Source organism: Pristis pectinata, chromosome 6, assembly GCF_009764475.1.
Source record: "Pristis pectinata isolate sPriPec2 chromosome 6, sPriPec2.1.pri, whole genome shotgun sequence".
NCBI lineage: Eukaryota > Metazoa > Chordata > Chondrichthyes > Rhinopristiformes > Pristidae > Pristis > Pristis pectinata.
The window spans coordinates 52891734-52909083 of NC_067410.1; the positions used below are offsets into that span (position 1 = coordinate 52891734).

General features: G+C 46.8%; 1 protein-coding gene across 2 annotated transcripts in view; it reads right to left on the reverse strand.

The window, feature by feature from the left end:
• Positions 1-1549: 1549 nt before the first annotated feature.
• Positions 1550-17350, reverse strand: part of plxnd1 (plexin D1) — a 121629-nt gene continuing 105828 nt past the window's right edge. For both annotated transcript variants that reach the window (XM_052018330.1, XM_052018329.1), the window contains exons 27-36: positions 16845-17001; positions 13736-13839; positions 12980-13043; positions 12575-12609; positions 8595-8699; positions 6897-7060; positions 6096-6243; positions 4672-4812; positions 4347-4421; positions 1550-3889 (exon numbers count right to left, since the gene is read on the reverse strand). In XM_052018330.1, the coding sequence (XP_051874290.1) occupies positions 3773-3889; positions 4347-4421; positions 4672-4812; positions 6096-6243; positions 6897-7060; positions 8595-8699; positions 12575-12609; positions 12980-13043; positions 13736-13839; positions 16845-17001 (1110 nt within the window). In that variant the 3' untranslated portion in view covers positions 1550-3772. The remainder of the gene's footprint in view (positions 3890-4346; positions 4422-4671; positions 4813-6095; positions 6244-6896; positions 7061-8594; positions 8700-12574; positions 12610-12979; positions 13044-13735; positions 13840-16844; positions 17002-17350) is intronic.

Below are 17350 nucleotides of genomic sequence, written 5' to 3' on the forward strand. Positions count from 1 at the left end.
CCTCCAGATTTTTGTGTTGCTCCAGCTTCCAGCACCTGCAGACTCCTGTGTCTCCAGGGGTACAGCTGGAACATGATTGGTTCTGGAGCCACACAGTGGGATGTGATCTGGTTCCCACAGCCTTCAGTAGGTGCAAGTACACTCTGCTCTTCATATCATCAGATTAGTCTAACCTGCTGAAGGCTGGCTTCTGTGATGGTGGGCCATTGGGAGAAGCTTGTAAATGCTTCACGTGCCGGGCTTTGCATTGCAAAGGGTGCTCTTGGAACCTGTCCTCTCGGGTGAGGTGGTCTAGTGAACATCACTGGTCTAAGACTCATCAGCCTGTCCATCAGCTCCCCTCTGAGGATGTGGAGGATCACATTCTCCTTGTGTAGGTTGCCTCATTCTCCAGCACCAGCCCTGGCTGAAGCGTTGAGCCATTGACTGTAAGGTTGCTCTTTTGATAGCCTACTGCTTAAACCAGCAGCAATGTGTTTATTGCCCTACATGATTCATACCTCATCCTAAAGCATATGAGCAGAACTGTCTCTGGGGCAGTGAGATATCTCTCCTTGATGGTCCTGGCCATTCTGCACAGTGACCACACACCATATTGTCTTTTCTCTTCCTCAGGAACTCTGTACTAGATTATAAGCAGGTGATTTGCTTTGTTGATTTGAAGGCCATCAAGAATCAACAACATTGTGGAAATGGAGGCCTGGGCTGGCAAGAGTCCCAGCTTCCTCACCAGCTGAGAGTACAAAATTACCTGGCAGTTTTTGAGGTTGTGTCTGGTTACCAAATTAACCCCACCTTTTGGGCTTTGCACTGTCAAGCACTCTACCCTCAACTTGGGACAATGACCTCCAGTCCACAGTTGCCTGAGTGGGATGTTGCTTGTTCAGTATGTCAGCAGTCAAGTACAGCCCATGGCTCCTGTCATTCTGTCTGGGACAGGTCCAGCATAAGTTTTACTGAGCTCCCAAAGAGGCCACTGTAGAGCCTACCAACATGACAGATCCAAACATGAAGACAAATAGAGCCAGTGTTCACAAAAAAACATTTTATTAAAACAAAAGGCATGTAACATACTAAAGGTGGTGCAATCCCTCATACTTGGTCATGATCCACTTTGGTTGTGCATTGTGACTGTGCCAGTCACATTTGAAACCTGCTGTTGGGAAAGTGGCACACACCAGACTGCTGGGCACTGCTTCAATTCACCCTACAGATCATGAGGTGCACACAAATTGCCTTGTGGAAATGAAGGATTCCATTTGCCACCTCTGCTAGTTGATATACTTAAGGTGTGAGAACTTAAAATTAGATTCAATGAGATGAAGTGCATGGTTTGTTGGTGAGGCCAGGAAATTGTTTAAGAAAGGACAATCCAAGTGACTTGCCTGACAATGTGCTAACTCCCATTTACCACATCTGATTACTACTTTAGGCTGGATATCAGCACAGGATGCAGGTGCTGAGCCAGACCCAGAGCACTAGTCCTGAGGGCACCAGGATCAGGCAACGCTGCCAGCGTGATCAGACCACGACTACCTTCCTAAGCGGGTTCTGAACAGGTAAAGGTCCTGCCCCTTCTTGCAGGTATGGAGTATGGAGGGAGCTTTAGCAACATGGTAGGAGCACACTCTGCATGAACACACATGTTCTCTGGATCGTCAGACACATGGCTGCCTGCTTTATATTGGCCAAGCAAGTGGCTCCATTAACTGAGGCTACAGCCCATTTATTACTGAATGTCTCCAGATAACTCATCTTAAGTACAAGCATCTCCAGATAACTCATCTTAGGTACAAGCATCTCCACATACACTCAGGCCTCAGTTTACTGGGTACTGTTTGCACAATTTCAGTTTTCCATAGAAAATAAGTTGTGACCGTTTACTTTTTGTGCATGGTACAGGTTCATTGTTACACAGAGCACTGCAATGCCAGGATTGGTGGATGGGTTACAGGGAGCAGTGCAATGCTGGGATTGGTGGACTGGTTGGGATCAGGTGGTGACTGCCCATTGTCCCACAGCCAGGCTACCCCCAGTGTGATTGGGTCTTACCCTGTGAACATCACACAGGCCATCGCTCTCAGTAACTGTCCACCCCAAGCACCAGGCTAAATGAGTGACACTGAGGAAGCAGGATAAAGTGTTGACTTTAGTATGGAGGAGGTGTTAGATAGATAAGGTTCATCATTGGTGACTCATGCTTATGGCCTCAAAGAGTCAACTGTACACAGAGTGAAAAGGAAAGAGGCACAAATTAGAGCAAGTCTTATCACTCGTGATAGCAGTCTATGCTTGTGATACTCCCAAACAGGTGGATTAAGGAGTAAGGACAGAAAATATTCCATCAGATGATTCAGTGATTCAGGAAGCAGCTAAGTGACAGTACTACACCTAAAACCAGAAGCTCAGGGAGTCAGGATAACCAAGTGCCATCAGTACTGGCAATGGTTGGCTCCGCTCCACAGGAACCCACTTCACAGTTCCCACTTCAACCTCAGCATTACCATTACAACTAGTTCATCTACATTGTCAGTAAAGGTTAGTAGAAATTTAAAATGTCATTAACATTTTTTAATAAATACCTATACTGGATAAATTAGGATGGCCACCTTGTAAGCCTAGAACCTGACCCCTGCTTCCCCACAGAGCCTTGATGTGTACTGGCTTGGTGTTTCTCACAAAGATGGCCTGGCTGTGCGTCAGGCCCACCACAGACCACAGGCATCACCTCCCTGTGCTGGCCCAGAGACGCGCCCTCTGCTCTCCCGTCTGACCACTGTGGCAGGCTCAACGGCTGCTACAGAAGGACAGAGGGTGATTTTCGAGTGTCCCACTCTGAAGGGGCCAACTGACCCACTCCTGTCCCTATCCTCCTCCCCATGGGATTGCAGCAAGGTTGGACAAGCCTTCCCACAGCCTGGATCAGAGACAGCTTCACAGCCAGGTTGGTTAGTAGAACAGTTTAATAGATCTATTCATAAAACTAAACAGCACATCCAGCGGAAGTATTGATATCCAAAGGTGGTGATGGGGGGGTTGAAGCAGATGAGGCACTCTGTGGACATGCTGACACAGTGTCCACATACTAACCAACCTGCTTCAAAGTCAGCTGCTGAAATACATTGCACAATATGAAAACCACAAAATCACCTCATTTACAAATGACCGCTTCAGATTTAAGCCCAAAGTCAGAAGTGAATCCCTGAGAATTTGGTTGAGTGCCCGACAGCCCCCATACCAACCTCCTTTTGTTATTGTATTGTTGGAACGAAGGTTCTTAGCACCAATCCCCTGCAGTCCTTCAGAAAGACTCCACCAATGATCACTGGCCTGCCCAGAGTTCTCTCAGTGGTGGTAGTCCTGGGGGCCAGTTCCTCATCTCCCACTCATGTCTTCTCTAACTGTATCAGGCAGCTTCCCACCACTCTGAGAGGACCTCACTGTTGCTGGGTACACAGACATGGTCTCTCCCTGTCTAAGCACCTCCCTTCCTCTCTCTATATTCCACCCCCCCCCACCCCCATGCTGAACCTTCCCTGCTCACAATCAGCACCCCATCCCCAGGACATGCCACCTACAGCCCATGGAATCGCATGCCAGCACTGACTCAGTGCTGCCACACCAGTCGACTGGGTCTGTTCAACAGCTCTTAGGGCCATGGAGGCCATCAGATAATGTTAAAGGGCAGCATGTTGTGGTGAGAACTATCTGCTGAAGGCTCTGTGTTGGAAGGGCAGGTCTTGGTGCATTCATTCAGCAAGCTTTCACCCAGCTACGCCTCACTACAACACTCATAAATGTTGTCCTCCATCAGCGCAATGACTTGTTCGAACTTGTGTTGCATTTGCATGCGTCTAGTCACTGAGTTTGATTCCAAGGCATTCATCACCTAGAGGGAGAGGGGAAGGAAGAGAGCTTGAGTCTGGAGTCTGTTCTGTGACCTGTTAACAGCAGTAAACATTGACAATGGGGACTTTCTGCAACTCATGAAACTGTTTCTAACACAAACAATGAGATCAGTGCTGAGATTGTGTAGGAACTTTCCGGTAGCTTTGTGTGTCTGTGTACAGGTGGACACAGTGAAGTGCACAGTTGAGACTGAATGCACATCTGTCAATCTGCAGCTAAGTGACAAAGTGTTTGAATGTGAGTGTGTCTGTGTCCCAGATTGATTGAGTCTCAATGCTTGCCTTAGAGTTTGTCTGAGTGAATGAACGTACACATGTGTGCCAGTGAGGTGAACAGTCAAAAGGAGCAAGCCTGCCTCTTTTTAATGAGTTGGTTTGCTACAGTAGTTTGATGTGAAGAGCTGAAACATTTTGGTGATGTAACACTGGTGGCCTTACCTGACTGCGATATCGCTTGGCGTATTTATAGATTTCAGCCATGGCAAAATTGGTGTTAAACTCATTTTGGTATTTCTGTAAAGAAAATAATGAAAATGTTTAGAAATCTGCAGTCAGGGCTTGCCTGTAGTTGCCTCACCTCCAGCCCTGAAGCATCTATCCTCTTATTTAACATGACTTGTCCATGGAGAGTACTGAAGCAACATCCCACTTTAATCCCAGTGGTACAATGATGGATGAAACACACTCTGTGAGCAAAGACAGTGAATTCGATAGCACACTGCAGTTGTCCTAGCTGCTGTGCTCCTTCAGCCTCATTACTTACCCGGGATTCTTCTGCCAGGTGAGCATTCATTTCCTGTTCACTAAGTGTGATCATTTCCTGGATTTCTCTGTAATATCTCTGCACTGCTTTCTTGTATTCAGGAATTTCCTTGGCATACAAGAGTTTATTTGTTGGTGAATCCTAATGGAAGCAAGAAAAAGAACATAAGGATCCCAAATGCTCCATGAAGTTGCCTTTCATCAACAGTTGGTTTTGAGTTTGGGAAATTGCTATCAAGGCCCCCATTTATTGCTGATCCCTCATTGCCCATGAGAAGCTGGTGGTGAGCCATCTTGTTGATTAACTAACTCTGGAGGATTCCGTGGCTGTGAGGAATAATCACCTGTGCAGTGCCCACCTACCCAATATCTCACTACTGAGCCTACAAAATGCCATCTCCAGCTAATTCAAGCATTAGAATGGACGAAATTACCAGAAGGATTAAGTGAGCTACAAGGGTCCCTCTGTCACAAAACAGCAGCACAAACTCCACCTGAGGCTCAACACAGTTGGAATCCTGAACATTAATCTGATCCTCCCCTTTTGATCCCAGCCTGTAAATCACTCTGGTATATCTGTTATTCTGTGTTTGGGCTCAAGAAGGGGGACTGAAAGGAAGCAATATAAACCAGTGGGGCAGTTCTAAATGGAGTACACAGACAGAGAGTTCTGGGGGTGTAAGTGTATAATTCATTGCAAGTAAAAGAGTAGTTGAGAAAGTGGTTAAAAAAGCACACAGGATCCTGGGCTTTATACACAGAGCTAGAGAGCACAAGAGCAAGGAAGTCACGATGAATCTTTATAAAACACTGACTGGGCCACAACTGGAGGATAGTGTCCAATTCTGGGATTAAGATGGGAAGGCTTTGGAAAGGGTGCAGAAGAGATTAACTGATGTGATTCCAGGGATGAGGTACCTCATTTCCATGGAGAGACTGGAGAAACTGGAGTTGTTCTCCTTGAAATGGAGGAGGTTGTGAGGGGACCTGACAGAGGTGTTTGAAGTCATGGAAGGTTTTGACATTAGACAGAGAGAAACTGCTTCCATTGGTGTAGGGGGCAAGGACCAGGGTTCACAGAAAAAAGATGATTGGCAGAAGAACTAAAAGTGATGTCAGGAGAACCTATTTCTGTGGTGAGTGGTTCTGGGCTAGAATGCATTGCTGGGGAAGTCATGGAGGTAGATTCAGACAAAAGCATCAAAAGGGAGCTAGCTAAGTGCCTGAAATTAAAGGATTTGCAGGCCTGTGGGGGAGTGGGGCCAGATTTTTTTTTTACATAGGAGCTGGAACAGACCCAATAGATCAAACGGTCTCCTTCCATTCTGTAACTCACTCCTGACATTTGTTATTCTATCTTCTAACCAATCAAACATAAAGGAGGTTTGAGCCTTCCTGCTGGGACTCCGTCGATCTGACATGTACCTTGCCCAGCTGCAGGTCTGAGATAGAGCAGGCATCAATGAAGGCCTGGGCTATCACTGACAGACAGGCGTCCATGTGGTCAGTCTTCTCTATGTCAAATACAAACTGAGGATTCTTTAGGATATTCACCCAGAAGCGGAGCGGCAAGCTGGAAAAGGAGAAATCAGACATCATGTGAGGATAAAAAACTGCTTGCAGGACACAGAGAGGGCATATCTGGAGAAGATCAATTGCTCACAGCCTCGGTGCTGACATTGGAGCTCATGCGTCTGCCTTTGTCAAGTTGGCCACAATGTTGGCAGGGAATCCATTGGAACAGCACTTCCAGGAGAAATCACTCAGGCCTCGAGAAAGGGTCTCTGTAATTCACCTGAGGACATGAAAGGCAAGGAATCCCTTGTGCAGGCATGCAATATTAAAGGGTCTGATTATACAAACCTGCATGTTCTGTTATTACACTTCAAGTGACTCTGTAAAAATGCTGAGTCAATTGCTTGATTTCCAGATGTGGGTGCCTGGGTCAGTCTCTCTCTCTCATCTGTTTGCTTTCCAGATGGAGAGGGCACCTGGGTCAGTTTCATCTGTTTGTTTTCCAGATGTTGAGTGTGTCTAGGTCAGTGTCTCACCTGTTTTCCAAATCTGTTGAGTCTGGGTCAGTGTCTCACCTGTTTGTTTTCCAGATGTGGAGTGTGTCTGGGTCAGTGTCTCACCTGTTTGTTTTCCAGATGTGCAGTGTGTCTGGGTCAGTGTCTCACCTGCTGGTTTTCCAGATGTGGGAGTGTGTCTGGGTCAGTGTCTCACCTGTTTGTTTTCCAGATGTGGAGTGTGTCTGGGTCAGCAGTGCCCCGTTTCTCAGCTTGCTCCTCCAGGAAATCAAAGAAATATTTCACTGCAAAGGGAGGTTTCACAGCGTGGATACTAAGCACTGCACAGAATAAATCATCCAGGAACTTCTGCAGCGTGCCCTGAAATGGAGAGGGGAGAGGGCACAAGACAGAATGAGGATAAAGAGTTATTGGGGAAAAGCACAGAGAGCAAGGTGTCCAAGGTAGTGGTGCTAGAGGGTACTGGTGGGTTGGGGAGAGGTGCAGGGGTATTGCTGGTGTAACCACATGAGTAGCATCTAAATCTCCACAAAGCATGATGGGAAAAGAAGCCAACTTTACATGACCAATGGATTATTGTGAGAATAGAAATAAAACAACACAAAGGTGGCTCGCAAAGTGTTAAAAACAACCATCCCAGAACAGAAAACTGGACAGTGCTTTCAGTTTGAACAAGACACCTGCAAGGATAGACAATGGTCCATGAACTTCTCTAAGAATGCTAAGAGAATATAGGCAAAGAGTTAATAGGAAGAGTTTTCTCTAGTATCAATGGATTGATCACAGAATTGTGAATTAGGAACTGTTTTGAGAAGCCATCTGTGCCAATTAAACAGTGAAATATAAATTTAAACTAGACCTTTAGAAGATAAAGAAACCAAGTTGCAAAGTAACATTCTCTTGGTCTAATTCTTCTCACTGGGGAGTTCTTGGCTTTGTTGGGATTCAAGGTCTCAGAGGTCTAATAAATTGAAAACAAGAAGACAGCAGCCACCTGGCGATAGTGAGATACGAATCAATAGGTCCACTCTGAAATATCTCCCACGGCCTCCAAGTCCTCAACAGCAGGCTGAAGGGTCAGTTGTCACTCTAGTAATAAGAGATAGTTGGGGCCTAGGTTAACACAGTGAAATACCTATGGGAAGATGGTCATGAGACCAACATAAGAAAAGTGTCAGGAGCAATCATCTCCACACTCCTCTGTATCTGATTGGCTCAGCTGGGGTGTAAGGATCCTCCAGAATTCCAAAAGATTGGTGCAAAAAACATATAAAAGAAGAAACATCAAATACCTTGGCAGCAACAATGTGGGAACGACCATGTCAAATGGAGGACCCTAACTTCAGAACTCAGAGGAGACTTCAACCCATTGGAGTTGAGTCTAGCCAGTTTATCTTGAACAGGCTGTATCTGAATCCAAGTTGTGAGTTTTATGATTTAAAGTATTGAGTAACAAGCTAAATGCAAAGTTGTTTGAGAGTTATATAGTTTAATTGAATACCTGTATACTTTGAGTAATCTGAGTATCAATAAAGATTGAGTTGTACTAAACTGTACTTTGAGTGTTTTCTTTGTCCACCACGTCATTGACACCCATAGACTCACAGATGCAACACCGGAGAGCGGGGTAGAGGTGCTGGAAGGTAATCATGGGTAGGGACAGATGCTTTGCTCGCTCTCCCTTTGAGATACCACTCTAATTTAGCTGTGTTATGTGCAAGCCTGTTGTACAACAGGCTTGCACATAACACAGCTGTCTGTTGCACATAGGAAATCCCCAAACAAGCACGTGCACACAAAGGCACACACATGGCAGGCCAGGAAGAGCCGATGTCTTGCTGAAGCTCCCACATTTGAGGTGTTCCAGTAGCAGTCCACCGCACAAACTCCTCACCTTGGTGGAGAGAAGTCGAGTCAAATAAATCTCTGGCAAAACCTTCTTCCGCTGGCTGTGTTTGTGTGAGCGGCTGGTTTCAACCAGCTCATCATTTGGAAGCACCTAGCGTGGAGAGAACAATGTGATTAGTCCATGTTCCTGCACAAAGGTGAAATCCATTGAATTGAAATGGGCCCACTGGTCACTGGAATGAAGGGATAATAGGGAGGTTGGAAAGGCATTAAATTAGCAAGTCCTTGGGTGGGATCTACATAGAACAGTACAGCACAGGAACAGGCCCTTTGACCTACAATGTTGTGCCAAACTAATTAAACTAGTAATTAAATGCCTAACTAAACTAATCTCTTCTGCTTACACAATGTCCATATCCCTCCATTCCCTGCACATCTATGTGCCTATCTGAGAACTTCCTCAATGCCTCTATCATATTTGCCTCTATCATATTTTCCTCCACCACCAACCCCAGGCACCCACCACTCTCTCTGTAAAAACTTGTCCTGCGCTTCTCCTTTGGACTGTTTGTATCTACTCTATCGATACCTCTCATAATCTTATAAACCTCTATCAGGTCTCCCCTCAGCCTCCGCTGCTCCAGAGAAAATAACCCAAGATTGTCCAACCTCTCCTTATAGCACATGCAGCATCCAGGCAGCATTCTGGTAAACCTCTTCTGCGCCCTGTACAAAGCCTCTACATCATCCTTATAATGGGGCAACCAGAACTGAATGCAATACTCCAGATACAGTCTAACCAGAGTTTTATAAAGCTGCAACATAAAGGTGCAACATAATGCACCTTCTTTACCACCCAATCAATGTGCAGCCACTTTCAGGCAGCTATGGACTTGAACCCCAAGATCCCTCTGTACATTAACACTGTCATTAACAGTGTACTGTCCCTCTGCATTTGATCTCCCAAAGTGCAACACCTCACAGTTGGCTGGGTTAAACTGCATCTGCCATTTCTCCGCCCATATCTGCAACTGATCTGCATCCTGCTGTATCCTTTGGCAATCTTCTACACTATCCACAACATCAGCAATCTTCATATTGTCTGTGAACTTACTAATCCACCCATCTACATTTTCATCCAAGTCACATATATGTCTCACAAGCAGCAGAGGTCCCAGTATGGATCCCTGTGGAACACCGCTAGTCACGGACCTCCAGCCAGAATAGGTCCCACTACCCTGTGTCTTCTATGGACAAGCCAAGTCACGGTGGATCCCATGCATCTTAACCTTCTGGATGAGCCATCCATGAGGGACCTTGTCAAATGCCTTACTAAAATCAATGTAGACAACGTCCACTGCTCTACCTGCATCAATCACCTTCATCACCTCCTTGAAAAACTCAATCAAGTTAGTAAAACATGCCCTGCAAAAAGCCATGCTGACTGTCCCTAATTAGGTCATGGTTTTCCAAATGCTCATAAATCCTATCCCTAAGAATCCTCTTCAGTAACTTCCCTACCACTGACATAAGACTCACTGGTCTACTCGCCAGTCCTCCGGGACCTTGCCTGTGGCTGGAGAGGACACAAGGATCTTAGTCATGGCCCCAGCAATCTCATCTCTTGCCTCTCTCAATAACCTGGGGTATATCCCATCAGGCCCTGGGGACTTATCAACCTTAAAGATCTACATCTACAAAGAAAAGGAGCCAAATAAAACCTCATATAATATGCTCCAAGATAAACACAATGAATAAATGATAATTAGAGACAAGTCAATTCTAGGCATCCAGGAACAGAACATGGGAAAGGAATGTGGACAAGAGTATTTTAAAAAATTCTGACGCAGAACAGTGGGAGATAGGAAGTGGGGCAACATGGAGCGAGATGGGGGGAGGGCACGGAACAAGACGGGGAAGACATGGAGTGAGACAGTCGGCGGGGGGAGGACATGGAGTGAGATGGGGAGGACAGAGTGATACGGGGAGGATACGGAGTGAGATGGGGAGGACATGAAGCGAGATGGGGGAGGATACGAAGCGAGATGAGGGGGACATGGAATGAGACAGGAGGAAGACACAGAATGAGATGGGGGCATCAGAGCAAAATGGGGGGGGGCGGAAGAGGGTGAACACTAGTTGGAAAATAATGGTGTGGAATCTGTATGTGTAGCTGAGAAACAACGAAGGGCAGAAATGGCTGGTGGGCCTTGTCTTTAGGCCCCCAAACAGCTGTGGTGATGTAGAGGATTGAATTAAACAGGAGCGACACATGCAATCAGGGTATAACTGAAATCATGGGTGACTTTAATCTGAATATTGATCAATCAAACCAAATTAGCAATAATAGAGTGGAGGGAGAATTCCTGAAGCATGTGTGAGTTGGTATTTTTTAAACTGATACATTGAGGAACTGACTAGAGAACAGGCCATCCTTGACTCAGTAATGTGCAATGTGACAGGAATCATGAATCATGTTGTTAGTTAGGGAAGAACAACCATTAAGATGAAGAGGGAAGTTGTGGAATCAGAGTCTTGAGTTCATCTCTGAACACGGGGAATTCCAAGGATACAAGGCACGTGCTAACAATGATGATTTGGGGAAAGGCAGAAAGATGAACCTCTTCATTCAGTGTTCAGCAGGGAAACCCATCAGGACATTTTGGAAGGCAAGATCAGACATGATAGCTTACACAAAACAATCCACTTCAAAAAGAGTACAGTGCCTGGTGTGGAGGAACTACATTTGTGCTTTTTAAATATATTTAGAAAAGTGACAGCAGGGGTGTAGCTAAATATATTGCTGGAAGTTGTTTAGAGCCAGAGGACTGGAGGAAGGAGCACTCTGTCAACATGGACTGGGCTGCAACAGTGAAAAGAAGTAATGGACAGAAAATTGCAAGAACTTCAACATGGAGGTGGATTCCACTTTGTTAAGGAAAACAAAGAAGTTACAGAATAGTAATGTCACTTGGAGGGGCAAAGAGATCCGAGCCTGAAAGCAGCAACATATTGAAAAAGCAGCAGATTTCAGGAGGGATAGAATTGAAAACCTGAGATGTTGAACTAGAAGTATATTGGTTGAAACATGGCTGGAGTGGTGTGTTCAGTTCTGGTCACCACTTTATATCACAGCAAGACTGGAAAAGGTACAAAAATAGATTTACAAGGATGGTGACAGAAATATGAGGTTATATATATATATATACTGGCTGGATCTATTTTTTTCTCCTGGAAAGGGAAAATTAAAGAATTCTAAAATTATGAAATGTTTTGCTGCAGAGACAGAGAGAGAGAGTTTCTACTGGGGAAGAGAAAAACACGTGCCCATCAAAGATAATTACAAAGATACAGGTGTTGTAGAGTGTAGAAGTAGGGTTGAACACAGGGCCCCCAAAAAGGGAACACAGGAAGCAGAGCATTGGTGAGCTGGATGCCGAGCCATTGGGATTCCCAAACAATGGGATAGCAGATTATCAGAATTTTACTGTATTGCACGGGGTATTCAGAAAAACCTGGAGCAGTCTGCCGAGAACATTTGTACTCAGATCAACAGGGCGAGTTTGAAACCAAGAACACGAAAGATTTAAAGGAAAGCTGGATAAACACATGAGGGAAGGGATTAGAAGGTGATTATGATAAAGTTGGATGAGGAAAGGTAGGAGGTGACTTTTGTGGAGCAAAATGGCAGCATGGGGTGGTTGGGCTGAAGGCCATGTGATGTATGCCCAGTTCCAGCCTGGACATAAGACCGCCCTGAGCCTCTGTCAACACCAGACAGCAGTTGGTGGACCAGGTACGTCTGTGACAGTTCCCTTTACCCCAGACTCCACCAGGCGCACAGGGGAAGGCTGCATTCCCAGGCGGAGGTCTGACTCCGCTGGCTTTACCCAAGAACCAGTCGCAGTGCACTGAATCCCAGCCTGGCCCCTTGGCTGGCCCTGCCTCAGAAAGGCTGAGCTGCAATGGACTGCAAACATTGACAGTGAAGACAGTTCCACAGAGAAGTGAGGAAGAAGTACCTACCAAGTGGAAGTATTTTTCAGTGTCCAGGTCCTTCACTGTAAAACAATTGAACACATTTGAATAGGACCCACTCAAGTATCAGTTCGTTAATACAGATCAGTGCAGAGAGCAGTTTCTGTGCAGGAAGTGAAGAAAGCCCCCTGATCATGCAATGGTCACACATGGTGGCTGGGGTACACCAACTGCCATGTGGTGCTGGGATACCACTATGAGCCCGATTATCTCTGTTGATTTTCAAACTCAGTTGTGACTGCCATTTAAATTTAAGTTTTTTCCAAAGTCCTTATTTAGTCTGTGAACTGTTGCTGGTCCAGCATTCACAGCTGGGTGCTGCTTACAGGTCTTTAACACCACCCCATATTGTTCTATGTCGCCAGTTAGTCCTTGCTGTTTAGTGAGACCTACCTCGTCCCAGAGTGCCGTCCCACTGGTCCTTCAAGCTCATTGCCAACGAGGCTCCATCAGGGACCTGCACAATTGTACAATCATAAGTTAGTCTTGTCTAAACATCTGAACTATTGCAGCCAAGTTCAATCAGCCTCTGGTAGGACAAGTTACACTTAGCCTTCACCAAACTTATGTGAATGTCCTGCACCCTCACTTTCATTTAAAGAAACCCACAGAAATGTTATAAAACATGGAACCCCTTTATACAACAGACCTTGGTCATGGGAGTAGAATGTAAATGCAGGGAAAGATGGAGAGGCTAGGAGGAGTCAGGAGGGGATTGAGAGCAGAGCCAGGCATGGATACATCTGGTACTGGAGGGGCAATGTAGATAGGGGTCTGTGCAACCGGGGGATGGGATATCAGTGTGAACCAGGGTGGGTTGGAGGAGTCAACGGGACTGGGTGGAGGGTCAGTGGGACAGTGAGGTTAGCGGTGGGGGAGGGGTTCATGGGAGGGGCATTCATGGGAGAAGTCAGTGGGAGGAGTCAATGTGAGGGCCAATGGGAGGAGTCAGTGAGAGGAGGGGTCAGTGGGGGGGGTGGGGTTAGTGGGACAGCATTGGGTCAGTCTGGTCCCCATAGGTGGGGGGTCTTGATGTCAGACAGGGACCAGTGAGGGGATGAAGATGATGACATCTGGTCATGTATGACAGGTCCTGCCAATACCTCTGGTGGGGTGTGCTGGGCTGTGGAGGTTCTGCCCACTCCTCACCTTGCAATGTGCCAGGGTGTTGAGCTTTTTCCGGCCATCCTCAACTATGGAAGTGTTGTCCAAGTCCCGCAGGATTCGGCTGTTACTGCTCGACGGAAACCACTCTGTTAATGACAGACTCAGTCAGAATGAACGTCAGCCGCTGTTGACTCTAACCACTGACACAACATTAGCCAGTCACTCATTGCTCTAAGATTCCTTTTACTGCTTCATTTTCTAGGTTCTGCCCAGCTGTCATTGCCCATCAGATAGTGGTGATGAACTACCTCTTGAACTGCTACTGTCCTGGTGAAGGTGCTCTCAGTGCTGTAGGGCAGGGAGTTTCAGGAGTTAGACCCACTGATGAGGCAGTGTATTTCCAAGTCAGGATGGCATGTCCCTTGGAGGGGAACCTGAGGACCCACTGCCCTTGCCCTGGTGTAGAAGTCAAAGGTTTGGAAGGTGCCCTTCGAGGGTGGAAAGGTCTTGGGATGTCAGGTGTGTCACTCACTGCACATCACCCAGCTTCTGACCTGTTCCTGGAACCATTGTATTTATGTAGCTGGTCCAGCTGTGCTTTTGATCAATTGTGTCTCTCAGGAAGGTGGGAGCGTTGGTGATGGGAATGTCATTGAATGTCAAGGGAGGTTGTTTGTGTCTTTGTTGTGGGAGTTCACCATTGCCTGGCACTTTGTGGCACAGATGTTACCAGCCCCTGCCAGAATGTTGTTCAGGTCCTGCTACATGCAGGCATGGGTTGCTTCATTTACTGAGGAGATGTGAATGGAATTGAACATTGTGCAATCAGTGAAGATCCCCACTTCTGACCTTCTGACGGAAGGAAGGTCATTGATGAAGCAGCTGAAGATGCTTGGACCCAGGACACTGCCCTGAGGAACTCCTGCAGTGATGTCCTGGGGCTGGGATGATTGACCTCTAACAACAACCACCTTCCTTTGTGCCAGGTATGACACCAACCACCGATGCCCACTCACCACAGTTTCACTGGGGCTCTGATGCCACCCTCAGTTAAATACTGTCTGGGTGTCAAGGGCTGTCCCTCTCACCTCACCTCAGGAAATTAGTGTTTGAGCCAAGTCTGTGAGAGTCATAGAGTCATACAGCAGGGAAACAGGCCATTCAGCCCATCATGTCAAAGCCAACCACTGCGGATGTATCCATATTACTCCCATCTCTCAGTAACTGGCCCATAGGCAATTCAAGTGACTTTTTAATACATGATTCTAGACACTTCCACCACTCTCTCAGGTGTTCCAGGTTACTCTCCACTCTCTGGGATCCCCCTCAGATCCCTTCTAATCATCTCCACCCCTTACCCTGATTCCACATCCTCTAGTTTTATCTTATCTCTGATATGGGGAATGTTTCCTGTATTCTACCTTATCTATAGCCCTCATTATTCTACATACCTCAATCATGTCCCCGTCTTTACCTCCTCCACTCAGGGAAAACAAAACCAGCCTCTCCAGTTTCTCCTCATAACTGAAAATGTTCCATCCTAGGCACCATCCTGGTGAATCGCCTCTGCACTCTCCTCCGGCACCATCACAATGTCCCTATAGTGGTGAGGACACAGAACTGCACACAGTACTCCATCTGAGGCTTGACCAGTGTTTTAAAAAAGTTGGAGCATCACCTCCCTGGTCTTGCATTCAGTGCCCTGACTAATGAGGGCAAGTAAACCATATGCCCCTTAACTAAGTTACCTACCCACACTGCCACCCTTCAAGGAACTTTGGACTTGTAACACCAAGGTCCCTCTATTCTTCAATATTCCACATTCCATGGTGTATGTCCTAGCCTCATTAGTGGTCCCAAAAAAGCATCACCTCATATTCAGGAGACACAAGAGACCACAGATGCTCGAAATCTGGAGCAACACACAAAAGAGCTGGAGGAACTCAATGGATAAGGCAACATCCATTGAGGGAAATGGATAGTTGATGTTTCAGTTGAGACCCTTCATCAGAACCGGAAAGAAAGAGGGAAGATAGCTAGTATGAAAACTTCTGGTACCCATTCTCCTCTGGCCCATCCCTTTTTTCCCTCTGATCCCACTGGCCCCATCACCCCCTCTCTTTCCCTTCTGCTGCTCTCTCCATCTGCCCATCACCCACACATTCCTTCCACTGGTTCCCCTCCCTTTATTCCATGGTCCACTGTCCTATCAGATTCCATCTTCTTCAGCCCTTTGTCACTTCCACCTATCACCACCAAGCTTCTTACATCAGTCCCACTCTCCTCTCTCCCCCACCTGCCTATCTTCCCCCTCTCACCTGGACTCACATATCACCTGCCAGCTCTCGCTCCACCCCTTCCCCCTACCCTTTTATACTGGCTATCTCCCCTCTTTCTTTCCAGACCTGATGAAGAGTCTCCACCTGAAACAACGACTGTCCATTTCCCTCCATAGAGGTTGCCTGACCTACTGAATTCCTCCAGCATCTTTGTGTGTTACCTCACATTTGTCTGGATTAAACTCCACCTGCCATTTCTCAGGCCATTTCACCAACACTCCATATCTCCTCTGCAGCCCAAGACTACCCTCCACACTATCAACAACTTCACTAATCTCCCGCGTCATCTGTGAAGTCACTGATCATAATTCCAATCATTCACAGATTCCCTAGTCACAGGAATTCAGTCACAAAAACTTCCATCCTCTGTCTCCTATTGCCAACCCAGTTTTGGACTTCCTGGAACCCATAAGCCCTAACCTTTTGGACCAGTCTCCCACGTGGGACCTAATCAAAGGTCTTACATAAGGGCCTCTCACCATTGTTGCACTAGCACCCAAAGCCTCGCCCCATTTGTGGGCCTCACTGCCCTTGGTCCAGTCCTTGGCCTTGACTCTTGCTACTGGGCCTGGTTCCTGACCCTCAGGATAAACCCAGTAACCGGCACTCGCTCAAGCCCCGCCTCGACCCTTGTTCCCAGTCCCAAACTCTCTCAGTGCATGGTTTGACTGGGCCATCCAGTCCTGGTGTCAGACAGCCAACTGCAGGCTGAGCAATAGCTGGCATTGTCCTGGTGACTACCACACTGTGAGCTGTCACTCCAAGTCAAGCCCAGTTTACATATCAAGGCCCTTCAGCAATAAAGCACATACCCAGGTCCACATCTTCCACTCGCGGCCACTGGGAGAAGGGCACGTTCTTGTAAAAGCCTTCCAGAATCTTCTCTTTGACTTGGCTGATGGAGTCGCTGTCCATCACTCGGACTGTGATGGAGTCCATACCACAACCTTGGAACGACACGTTGAGGTTCTGTTGTAAAGGGGGACAGTTTGGTAATTATTGGGGGATGGGCTGCTCTGTGTCAGGGAGGGAAGTGGGCAGATCCCAGGGCTCAGACCTGAGCCCACTTTCATGATGAATATAGGAGGGAGCTTGGGGTCCCCCGCTCAGCCCCAGAAAGTTTTCAGATAGGGGAAACTACTGGAGGCCATTGAGTCCTTGCACTTCACACATATCCTGCTCTTTGCCAGTGTCGCAAATATTATTATCCTGTAAAAGTACTGATCTATTGAACTAGCTCCCATCACCCATTCAAACAGAGCATCACATCACCCCAATTTGCATGTGGTGTGTTTTACAGTATTTGTATAGATTTCTG